The sequence below is a fragment of the Lampris incognitus genome, chromosome 6, assembly GCF_029633865.1.
Source record: "Lampris incognitus isolate fLamInc1 chromosome 6, fLamInc1.hap2, whole genome shotgun sequence".
Lineage (NCBI taxonomy): Eukaryota > Metazoa > Chordata > Actinopteri > Lampriformes > Lampridae > Lampris > Lampris incognitus.
Window position 1 is genome coordinate 63,888,781 of NC_079216.1, and position 12,296 is coordinate 63,901,076.

A 12,296-nucleotide genomic window follows, 5' to 3' on the forward strand; every position below is an offset into this window, starting at 1 on the left:
CACTGGAGGCGAAGCAGCGAAGTCGCCGCACGCATGGTCACGGTTTTCCAGGGTCGCACAATTTAGCGTAACACCAACTCGTACGTTTTCCGTTTTTCACGCTCCGGTCAAAATGAGCCCCCCAGCGATCCGTGGTTCGGTTCGGTCTGCAGAGCGGCGTTAGACTGTGTTGTGCATCATTCACCTCGGCTCTGCTTTGGACCTCGGAGCTCACTGGAACGTCATCGTGTCATGGATACGGACGGAACAGTGGTCATAACAGGTATGCCTTCCTTACAGCTGACGTCATCAGGGGGCACCCTAAGGGCATTCTTGGGGGGGGGGGGGCAGGTCCCAGTTTGTGCTTCCTGCTCTATTTAGATGGATGTGGTAGACTGGATCCAGTCGTTTAGAGCAGGGTTTCTCAACCGGGGGTCCGCGGACCCCTAGTGGTCCGTGGTGTAATTGCAAGGGGTCCGTGAAAATAAAATATCTTTTAAAAAAAAGATCCTATCACATTTATAGAAACAGGATTATTTTACTCAAATGTGACTGAGACCTTTATCTACCTAAACTATAAAGGGTAACAGGACTTTTTTCTCTAATTACTTCCGTTTCACAAGTGTAATCTATTGTACTTTAATAAGAGATCTCGCTCCCGTTTGCATTGTTAAAAGTTACTGCATAAAAAGTCTGTTTTGTTACATATATCTGAAAGTTACTGAATACATATTCTGTTTTGTTACATATATCTGAAAGTTACTGAATACATATTCTGTCTTGTTACATATATCTGAAAGTTACTGAATACATATTCTGTTTTGTTACATACATCTGAAAGTTACTGCATAAGAATTCTGTTTTGTTACATATATCTGAAAGTTACTGAATACATATTCTGTTTTGTTACATATATCTGAAAGTTACTGAATATATATTCTGTTTTGTTACATATATCTGAAAGTTACTGAATACATATTCTGTTTTGTTACATATATCTGAAAGTTACTGAATACATATTCTGTTTTGTTACATATATCTGAAAGTTACTGAATACATATTCTGTTTTGTTACATATATCTGAAAGTTACTGAATACATATTCTGTTTTGTTACATATATCTGAAAGTTACTGAATACATATTCTGTTGTTACATATATCTGAAAGTTACTGAATACATATTCTGTTTTGTTACATATATCTGAAAGTTACTGAATACATATTCTGTGTTGTTACATATATCTGAAAGTTACTGCATAAGAATTCTGTTTTGTTAACTATATCGAAGTTACAACTGAAAGCTCTTATTTTTGCCCCAAAGAGTGAATAAATGCTATAATGCAATTTAAAATGCAGTTTCTACTGTTTCTATCAAATTGCAACCCCCCTCCCCCAAGATCAGGTGGAGGGGTCCTCAGGGTAGATCAAAAATACGCAGGGGGTCCCGGACCCCCAAAAGGTTGAGGACCACTGGTTTAGAGGGTAAACAGATGCCAGTCCACTGTGCAGTTTCTGCCTCACTGTGTTGTGCTCCTGCCTGAAAGTCTGTCGTGAACAGCTCTGGTACATTCAGCACCCTTTTCTTCTTCTAGCCAGCCTTTTGTTTCAGATGGTCTTCCCTCAGTACTGATAGATAAATGGTTAAAAATGCAGCTTACTAGGAATACTGATTTTAGGAGCATTATTTCTATCATCTCAGGCCACTTAGAATTGAAAATAGGAGACAGATATATTAGAATTGTGTGTGTGGGTAGATAAATCATATCCAGATGAATGCGTACCTGCTCATTTCTGATCTAATTTTCTCTCCAAAAAAAAAATGCCACTACGAACAAATTGGAAAAAAACCTACCAAAATGGGACTGTAGGTGTATTTGTCCAGCCGGGTAACTAGCACTGATATCCACAAACAGTCTCTGAAGAGAAAAGGAAAGATTTTTCCTTTGATTAATTATCACTTAGCACCATAATGCACCTATTTTTGCAACAAAAACAAAAAATTCAAATTCTTTCATGCGCTTTTATCACAATCGCGTCCGTAGCCTGGGAGCCAGTGGGCTCTAGAATTCAAATACAACTGTTGGGGAAATGAAGGCCTTCTGGTTTGTTTTTTAGGGTTTGGACCTTTCCGGCAGCACTTCGTGAATCTGAGTTGGACAGCCGCCCAGGTAACGGTTAAGATATTTTCATGGCATTGATAATTTAGCAGGTTGGAGAACACTCATCGACTGAAATGATGTACATTTGGGACTCCCAGAGCTTGCAGGTGGCTGGGCTGGGAAGGGGGGAGAGTGTTCACATCAAGGAGTTACCAGTAAGCTACCTCAAGACCCAGCAGATCATTGCTGACCTTTGGCAAACTCTCCGCCCGAAGGTAAAATACACCGCCTTAGTCTTGAGGCCTAAACAGGAGCATGCCGACTACGCCGCCAGAAGTCGAGTCTTGGTCTTGATGTGTTTTTTCATCTGTGCCCAAGTTAATTGTGCATCTTGGAATAGCGAGAGGGTCCAAAGCCGTCGTTCTGGAGCAGACGGGGAAGAACGGTGGCTACGCCGACAAAGACGTGAGCGGCGTTTGCCCTGAGAGCCGCTGCTGTGTCCAAGGAGGACCAGAAAAGCTGGACTCTCTCATAAATATGAGGTCCCTCTCCAAGCAGTTCAAACACATGGGGACAGATGTCGTTTACTCCAGGGACGCCGGCGGGTAAGTTTTCTTGTTTCCCCCAGCAAGACAATGTGCTGACAAGACACTCAGTTTGTGAAGTAACGTGTCCTCTTCCCCTCTCAGGTACGTCTGTGACTTTGCTTATTACTGCTCGCTGTACCACGGCGAGAGGAGAGCAGCCCTCGTCCATCTCCCTGCATCTGGCAGCAGGGCCTCAACAGACAGACTGGTGCCTCTGCTGCAGGCGCTCATTCGGACCATGCTCCAACAACTAGACGCAGCCCCAAACACTGCATGACGTGTGCGAATACCTGCCAAGTTGTTCAAGACTTACAGTCGTATGCGTAGTCGAGAACCACCGACATCGACTCACAGCTCGCCGCGGAGACGCCGATCACGCCCCCCCCCCCCCCCGACACATTGGCAGAAAAGCATCGCGGCGAAATCACGAGTAGCCAGGTAATGAAACAGTTGCGGCGATATTTCTTATCCACTTTTTTTTATTCAAAAATTCAGGAGAGAGGAAAAACAAAAAAAGAAAAGAAAGAAAACACAAGAAATTCTCAGATACACATTTTCGAGACGGCGGGTCAAAAATACCCCGTCTCGCCCAAAGGTGAGAGAGAGCTTGAGGCCTCAGATACAGAACTTGCAAGAAGTCAAGTCTAGCAAAGCTTTTGAATATTATCTCCCCCCCCCCCATTATCGAATTAACACACAGATTCAGCATTTGCGGAAATATGATAAAATAACGGCAAAACAAGGCCCCCCCCCCTCCGAAGATATAGGGGGGGGTAGCAAATGGTAAAAAGCGAAGCGCGGTAGCGATAAACCTCAAACTCATTATTGCAATTTGAACGCGTCGATGCATCCTACGTAACCCTGAGGTCTGCACAGAGAACATTCTGGAGGAGCTGGTTAATTTGAACCCTTTCTCGGTCGATTTATATTTACGCTTGCAATCTGGCGATGCAGGGGGGAAGAAAAAAATAGAGAAGAAGAAGAAGAAGCCACTATTCTGCTGCTGTAAACGTAGGCCTGATTCTAGTCGTGTCTTTTTGTTTTTTTTCTCTTAACCACGACTACCCGTAATCTACGAAACATCCCTGCCCCGTTTGTGTTTGTTCAAACTGTGGTCGAGACCTGGTCGTGACCCTCCGGTAACCGTTAAGAGCCTCGGCAGGGCTCAATGCGAACAGATATACACACCATAACAGGCCGAGTCTGCACCCTTCCCACTACTGCAGGAGGGGGAATCCTCTCACAGGACCTCCGTGTTGTGTCATAACATACATCCAAACCGAGACGTCACACAAATATAAGTGACGACACAAGCACAGTTGGCCTTTTTGTCAGCGATAAATCTTTTCTTTTTTATGCAAATTCCAGTCTGTTCCTCACCAAAAGGAGCGGCCCTCACATAGCCCCTTCTCTCGGCTGCAGAACAACGTATTGCGAGCCCTCAGATTTAGCGTCCAATATCGAATCGGTATTGCTTGCGGGTTGTATTTCCGACACCCGAGTCCTACGTCTTTGTCTAATCTCTCCAGCCCGGGGAGACGCCGCGCCCGGCGGTCCGGGGAAACCTGCGGGGGCCGTCCTTAAGACGCTTTAAACCCAGGGGTGTCAAACTCCAGGCCTCGAGGGCCGCAGTGTCTGCAGGTATGTGCTGCAACCGTGCACCACACCACCTGATTTATCTAATTAGCTCACCTCCTGGATCAAGGAGGGGAAAGGAACTAGCTTAATCAGGTGGAGGCCGCAGTGTCTGCAGGTATGTGTTGCAACCGTGCACTGCACCACCTGGTTTATCTAATTAGCTCACCTCCTGGATCAAGGAGGGAAAGGAACTAGCTTAATCAGGTGGAGGCCGCAGTGTCTGCAGGTATTTGTTGCAACCGTGCACTGCACCACCTGGTTTATCTAATTAGCTCACCTCCTGGATCAAGGAGGGACAGGAACTGGTTTAATCAGGTGGTGAGGCCGCAGTGTCTGCAGGTATGTGTTGCAACCGTGCACTGCACCACCTGATTTATCTAATTAGCTCACCTCCTGGATCAAGGAGGGGAAGGAACTGGTTTAATCAGGTGGTCCGCAGTGTCTGCAGGTATGTGTTGCAACCGTGCACTGCACCACCTGATTTATCTAATTAGCTCACCTCCTGGATCAAGGAGGGACAGGAACTGGTTTAATCAGGTGGTGAGGCCGCAGTGTCTGCAGGTATGTGTTGCAACCGTGCACTGCACCACCTGATTTATCTAATTAGCTCACCTCCTGGATCAAGGAGGGACAGGAACTAGCTTAATCAGGCGGTGTAGTGCGCGGTTGCAACACATACCTGCAGACACTGCGGCCCTCGAGGCCTGGGGTTTGACACCCCTGCTTTAAACCCAGGGAGCTTTTGGGACCAGCAGCATTATTGTAAGCAGCAAACCGGCAGACAGGAGCCCGACTAGAGAAATGAAACGGGGGGGGGGGGGGGTTATGGGACACACTCGGGTAACGCCGAATACTCGTCGTGGCGAGAGCTGGACCGTGTTGACAAACAGCAGGTAGACACGGTAGACGGAGGAAACGGTGGCGTGCACACAGCCATGTAGGGTTTAAGGGCACAAAAAGAAAGAAGAAAGGTGAACTAGAGAAAACAAATCTTCTCGGCATCCTGATATTTATAAGGACCAGAGCAGATTTCTGGGGCTTTGGTTCCAACATGGCTCATCTGAACCTCTTAGGGCCCCGCTGGAAGCTGAACCCCATGGGAGGCGGAGTTACTGCTATCGCTGTAGTAAAGTACTCTGCGACGAGGGGGGGTCCTCGCTATGCGCTTCAGAGTACAGACGCATCGTAGGGAGCGGGGCCGACTGGCGGACGGGCGGGTTTCGACGGACACTCCCGGGGGGCTCGGGACAACTCGGCGAGGGTCGGCGATTCGCGCTGTAACTGCAGCTGCAGCTTCACAGCAGAGGAGGTACTACTTGCAAAGCACACTTAATGGAGTTGGATTAAAAATATTTTCCCTTTTTTTTTTTTTATAACTCACCCCCCCCCCCCCAGTGATAACCGATGTGTTGAGAAATGTTAAGTTGTTTGTGCCAACCCTCTTTTGGTAGTCTGGTGACTCGAGGTTATAGACGCGACTGTGTCGGGAGTCAGCGGAGATGGAATGTCTGACCATGCTGATGTCCTGCCCTGGCCTTTCTTATTTTGGGGTTGGGGGGGGGGGCTAGACAGTATAACACCATGCAAAACTTTACAACACTGCAAAGTATTCAGGCAAAAAAAAAAAAAAAGAAAGAAAGAAAAGAAAATGTAGGCTGGGGGTTATAGTGTCCATCTCTTCTTCTCATATGCATACCGTAAGACAATCCGTGCTGACTCTGCAGAGCCGGCCGGAGCCAGCCTCCGCACCGTACTGTCATGAAGGCAACTATTATCACTCTGCACCACGTAGTCCTACACAGATCCTTTTCTTCCAACGCTCGAAACTATAAACTTTGCTTTTGAGAGCGGCCGGGCCGGGCCGGGCCGGACATTGGCAGGCAGGCCGGTGTCGGGGCAGGGCAGCAGTAAACCCACCATAGACAGATTCCATCTCCTGTCCTAATCTAGCCGTGAGGTTCTCCAGGTCCCTGTGGGGTACACCCAGATAAGGAGGTTCATCCAGAGACTAGTCTATACAAACTAACGAGAACGAGTGAGATGTACTTTTCTTTTTTCCATACACATACATATATTTAAAAAGAGTGAGGTAGATATATACTCGAAGGAAAAAAAGTTTTAAGTCCCCCAGTCATGACACCAAAGAAAATCCATATAAAAAAATCCAACTTTATACTGAATCATGGGGCATTTATACAGTGATTTAAACTGATATCACAAAAAGGAAAATAAAAAAAATAAATAAATAACAATCCTACAGAGAGAGAGAGAGAGAGAAAAAAAACCGAAGGAAAAAAAAAATATGCAAGCAACATTTTCAGAGGATGAGGAGAAATCCTTCAAAACACTTTCTTTTTCTTTTTTCTTTTTTTTTTTACGACTCAGCCTCCATGTAAGACCTATTTCCATTCATGACACTGAAATGCAGTCCCTTCCCTGGACTTGACCCCATCGTTTATTTGGTTTACAGAAGCAATAATTAAGAAAACAAAAAAATAAGACCTGCTTTCATTTGAAAGAACTAATGTGTCAACAGAGTGCAAAAGTGGTATAATATTGCGTTTGAGAGTGTAGATGAAAAAAAAAAAACAAAAAAAAACAAAAAAAAAAGGATTTATATGATTTTTAGATGGGTGGCAAATGGTTGGGATAATTAAGGCAAACCAGACAACCCAATAAGCCCTATTAATTCCAGAGAGGCAACAAATGGATGGGTAAAAAAACCAGATGTGGTACAACTAAAACATCTGGTGTATGGGAACTAATCCTGACTTCCAAAGGAGGCATCGGGGTGGGGGTGGGGGGGTATACTTTAACTGTCAGTGAGGGGCCGGAAGGGAGGAGAAAGGGCACTATTGGACACAACAAAGCGTGTGTGTGGTGATGGTGGTGGTGGGGGGGGGGGCATCATGAGAGTGTGTGGAGAAAGCAAAGCCTTTACTTTGACCTGAGATTGAGTCGCACCTAGAGGGCAACGCTAGGCGCGGTGCTAAAAACAAAACAAAACAAAAAAAAGGGGGGGTGGGTGCAGAAAGTAAAAGCTCACACATCGAGCTAAGGTGTCCATTCCAAATAATAATAATAATAATAATAATAATTAATAACAGACATCTACAAAGAGAATACAGAAGGGAGACAGGACATAAAAACCAAAAAGGCAAAGAACAAAATCTAGTGATACAGAAAAACAATTTCATATCTACTGATCCTGTATACATGTTTTATCTTTTCTCTTTTTTTTTTTTCTTTCTTTCATTTTTGAACAAAGTGAGAAGGTATAAGAAATGGACTGTAGTGGAGACCATAAAATATCAAACCTGAAGGATTTCCTTTGTCTACACACACACATACATACATACATACATATATATATATATGTATGTGTGTGTGTGTGTATATATCATCCTAAAGAGAAGAAGAATATTATAGCAGCTTTGTTCTGTACAGACATAGAGAGGCAAACTTCTGAACCATAAAAAGGTTAAAAAAGTGACAAACCAATGATGTGTATAAAAATTATCCTGCAGTCTAACATAGAACTGTAAGACCTTATATATATATATATATATATGTGTGTGTGTGTGTGTGTGTGTGTGAGTCTGTGTGTGGATACAGAGATAGAGAGAGACTACTTACTGCTGTAATAGTAAGCTGCTGTGACTCAGAAGATGTCTGGGCTATAAAAATCCTGGTGGATCCAGTACCATCTCTTTCTCTGTGTCTGTCTCAGGTCAGTTGGTTGTTGTCTATTTGGTGCCGTGTCCTTTTAAGTAGCAACGCCTCCGCCAGTGACGTTCATCTCTCAAACGAAACTTTCAGCTTACAGTTAAAATTGACAGAAAAGGGGCAACGATGTGCACAAATGAAAGTGGGGGGGGGGGGGTTAAACAGACGACATCCCATCTTCAGATTGTGGCGCTTGGTGATTAGAAGTGAGACAATTATGATTTGTGATTATTGTTTTTGTGCAACATGTTGAAATAAGGACCGATTTGGGCTCTGACTCAGAGTTGACTGACTCAAGTCACATGGGTTCAATACAAAAGACACAGAGGAAATATCATTCATACTCCGACCTGTGTGGGTGCAGAAATATTCAAAAAGACCATTATCAGGGTCAGGGTCAGGGTCAGCCCCCCCCCCCCCCCCATTTCCACATCTGCTCATCCGAAAAGCATGTCGGGAATGGGCATTCAACTGGCCTCTGCAGACTCGTGTTTAGTATCAAATGGAGGAACAGGTTAGGGCATGTTATAGGGGTAAACCTCTTTTGCACGTTATATCCTTATGGTAGGTTATCCAGGATAACCAGGAAAATATACTGGCTTATTTTCCAATCACAGATTTCAGAATCATAAATTTGTGGTTAGTGCATCTTGCACAATTTCAACTTTGGGCGACTTTTTATCAAGAGTTTTATTACACACCACTTGGCTGCTGCAGGGTTTCCATTAATGGTAACGACTACTGGTTAGAATTGTACGATTATTATTAAGGTATCCTGTCTTTATGCATGCTCAGTAACCCAGGTAAGGGAACCACTGAAAGGTGAATCTGTCCATCTGGAAGAGTTTCTCTCAGCAAACGTGCCCAGATGAACCGAATCCCCGGTCTGTGCTGTGAAGGTAAACCGAATTGTGTTTCACATTTGAAGTCATCAGAAATCTACATCGTCGTGAGCTAAAATCTGTTACGCCGGCTACCGTGTCTGCAGTCTGCGTCACAGAAATGCAGCGTAGATGACGCGAAACATCACAGGGGTTCAGCAAGATTTTCAAAACCCGTCCCTGCACCCTAAGAAAGGAGTTAATCGGAAGGTCTGGAAACGGCACCTTTCACAAACAGACCTCTGTTTTGGTTTTGCTCCACCCCACGCATGCAAGACCTGATTGACGAAAAGCAATTTTGGTATCGTTCCTAGTTTCACCAATTTTTGTCAACTTTGAGTCACAGCCTTGGGAGCAAGAAGGGAGACCTTTACCAAGTTGGGGTGGGGGGGTGGGGGGATTGATTTGGCAAAATTTTGGCAGACACACAACAGCCCCCTCCTCGTCCATTTTGACCCGCTCCTGGAAGGATCTACACCCATAGATAAACGACGTAACAGAAAGAAAAAAAGAACAATGGTCGTAGTCTAAAATTCATACTCGAGGTGTCCTCACACAGCATTAAAAGCTAGTCCGATGCTCAACGAAAGAAAGTAACATTGATGGAAAGTCATATCAGAAATGTAACTTTACCATTATTATAGAGAATCACATTGTATAAATACACACTCAGATATCCACAACATCCTTTCTAAAATCATCAGAAAAAAGTGCTCTTCTGTTGGATTTGCTGGCAGATATGCTAGGAAAGTATTCTCTTAATTAAGTTCATGTCTTACAATATCTGTAAGTCAGGATAGACGACGCCTGTACCGTTATCCTTCTTAAAGGACTCCAGGAACAACTATTTTACAATACAGGCTGCACAGGAAGGAGACCGCAGAGTTTCCCAGTGTTGAGTCTGAGCCACCTTTACTCCAAACGCTTTAGCAGGCTTCTGTGCTGTGTTTCAGTCTTTCTCGAGTCAGTCACTGATAATGAAATCACAAGTGAAGAGACCGTCTACTGCTGCACAGTAGAAGAATGTCCGCCCTGTCTTACCTCTTCCATCCTTGCTTAAGAGTCGTGGGAGAGGGTTTTTTCTTTTTCTTTTTTTACCCTGTGTAAAAGGAGGAGGAGGAGGAGCAGCTAGGCTGGCCATGGAGGGGGAGGGGGGGGGCTGATATCAGCAGGCTGAGGACTGGGGCAGTGGCAGGGCCCGTTCGTTCTTTCTACCCCCGTTCATGTGGGCGTAGGGCTGCAACTCGTCAAAGTTGGGCCGCAGCAGCACCACAGGTCCGTTGGCTGAAACTTGTCCTGAGTGCTTGTCCATGACTTGGCCCGGCGACGCTGAGGCTGAGGCAGCAGGGGCCGGGGTTGAGGGAGAGGAACGTCCCAGTAAAGGAGTACTTGGGCCTTGCATGGGGGATAATTGCTGGGCAGTAGGGGGCGATGTGCCCCCCATAGCCCCAGCACAGGGTGTAGGGGCAGCAGACGGCTGCCTGGTGGATGCAGGGTCCAGTGGAATGTTCTCCATGTTCTCCACCTCCATATCCAGCTCCTCAGTGTCCGGCGGCTTATTCTCGTCACTGTAGAAGAAGCTCATCTCCCTGAAGGGGGGATCCAATTCCTCCTTGATGCTGCTGATGATCTCCAGGAAGGACGGACGCATCTTGGGGTTATACTGCCAGCACATCCTCATTAGCTCAAACCTGAAGGTAACACACATTAGAATGAGGGGGTTAATCAAAATTTAAGAAGCTAATTACACTATAGTTCTTCCTTTTCTTGTTTTTTGGGGGGGGGGTGTGGTTTTGTATTGGCCCCCGTTGCCATAAATTGACAAAACTTCCAATCCTATACCAGCAGGTGGCAGTGTAAAGCAAAGTTAAAGCCCGGTGTGTTTTGGTAACTCCCAAGCATTGAAAGTCACCACACTGTAAGCAAGCAAGGCTTTATTTATAGAGCACTTTTCCAATCAATTTACTGGGCCCGGTACGCCAATAAGAAAGGAATAGGGGACAGAAGCACAATGACAAGGAGCCCTAAAGCGACACGTAACAACGGTATGTTGACACAGTTCAGAGCAACTTCCTGCTGAATGCAAACCTCTGCTGAGCTGAATTTCTTTGAAGCCGGTGTCATTCAGTGAAACATAACGACTAACGGGCAAAGAGGAAACACACAAGCATGCGCCTGTTTGCAAAAGCAGAACTGTCAAGTTCGCCTTCCTTCGAATATGGCCCTTCGAACCGAATCGCTGATGAAATTCCAACAGAAACAAAGTATATACATTTTCACATTGTGTCCCCCCCCCCCATTCCAGTTGGGCTCAGAGGTGTGGCGGAGGAAAGTGCTACCGGGATGCTGCTTTACACGTCGAGTCCGGCGTATCCGCCTCGCTCTTACCGAATCGAGAATCCGGTCGGGAACGCCGATCTCTCATATAGGTACGTACGTACGCAACGGCCCAGTAAATCCTGCATAAGCGCGCCGTGCCAGGCCGGCAGTCGGGCTTGGGAAACGTCAAAACAACATCATTAAAAAGAGAATTATTACAGTTCGGTGTGGCGCTATACCACGCGACCACAACTCCAACTGTACACAAACAAGCTAAGAATACACTCCGAGGCCCGCGGACATAAACGCCTCTGTCACCACGCTAGCTCTCTCTGCCCCTCTTGTTTCCCTCCTTGTTCCCCTCATACTCCCCGCCACCATCTGATGGTGGCTCTGCAGCCCACGACAGCTAGCGTAGCTGGGTACCGGCTCCTCTCGGCGCCAGGTGTCGCGGGCTGGGCTATCCTGAGGCGGCGGCGCTGACTTGTTTTTCAGCCACGCGGCCCGGGTCTCGTTCTTAACACTGGGATGTCTCAAGCTACGCTCCTAAGACTTCCCGTGAAAACGAGCGTAATGCTTGGAGCCGAGCCCGAGCTCTGGAGTAACCTGTCTGCTCGGCGCTGGCTCGCTACGTACCCTTACGCCCACATCTGTTGCCGCGCACAGCGCTCGCCGGGGCGAACGGGGGGGGGGGGGGGGGTAAAGAAGAACACACAGGGCCGTAAATCCGTCAAGGCGGACGGACACATGCCGACGCCGTTACGCGTATCCGACGGAGCAATATAAAAGGGGATATTTCACAGCGCTAACTGTGTGCGTATCCGACCCGGCCCTCAGCTGGCGGAAAGCGAGGGTCATGAGGTCGAGCCGCATCTCTGGTTACGCTCGATGTCCGAAGGCAAAATTCTGCCCCCGGCGATGGAACGGGGAGACGAATGTACAGGAGTAAATGCTTGGACGGCGAAGTCCGCCATCAGTTGGGCAGCTTCTCGGCGGACCCATGTGCAGATAGCCAGACTTTGAGGCGATCGGCGATCCCGTTTTCTTCCGTAAACTACTGGCCACGT

The 12,296-nt window shown here is 46.5% G+C and overlaps 2 protein-coding genes across 2 annotated transcripts in view; one reads left to right on the forward strand and one right to left on the reverse strand.

Moving 5' to 3' along the window:
* Positions 1-231: 231 nt before the first annotated feature.
* On the forward strand, positions 232-2,942 carry pgpep1l (pyroglutamyl-peptidase I like). Its single transcript, XM_056282487.1, has 5 exons — positions 232-262; positions 2,095-2,147; positions 2,237-2,353; positions 2,457-2,683; positions 2,768-2,942. The coding sequence occupies exons 1-5, from the start codon at positions 232-234 to the stop codon at positions 2,940-2,942; spliced, it is 603 nt and encodes a 200-aa protein (XP_056138462.1).
* A 6,429-nt stretch (positions 2,943-9,371) lies between these two features.
* igf1ra (insulin-like growth factor 1a receptor) overlaps positions 9,372-12,296 on the reverse strand; it is a 59,307-nt gene continuing 56,382 nt past the window's right edge. The window contains 1 exon segment of the mRNA XM_056282543.1: positions 9,372-10,601. Coding sequence (XP_056138518.1) covers positions 10,076-10,601 — 526 coding nt within the window. The 3' untranslated portion in view covers positions 9,372-10,075.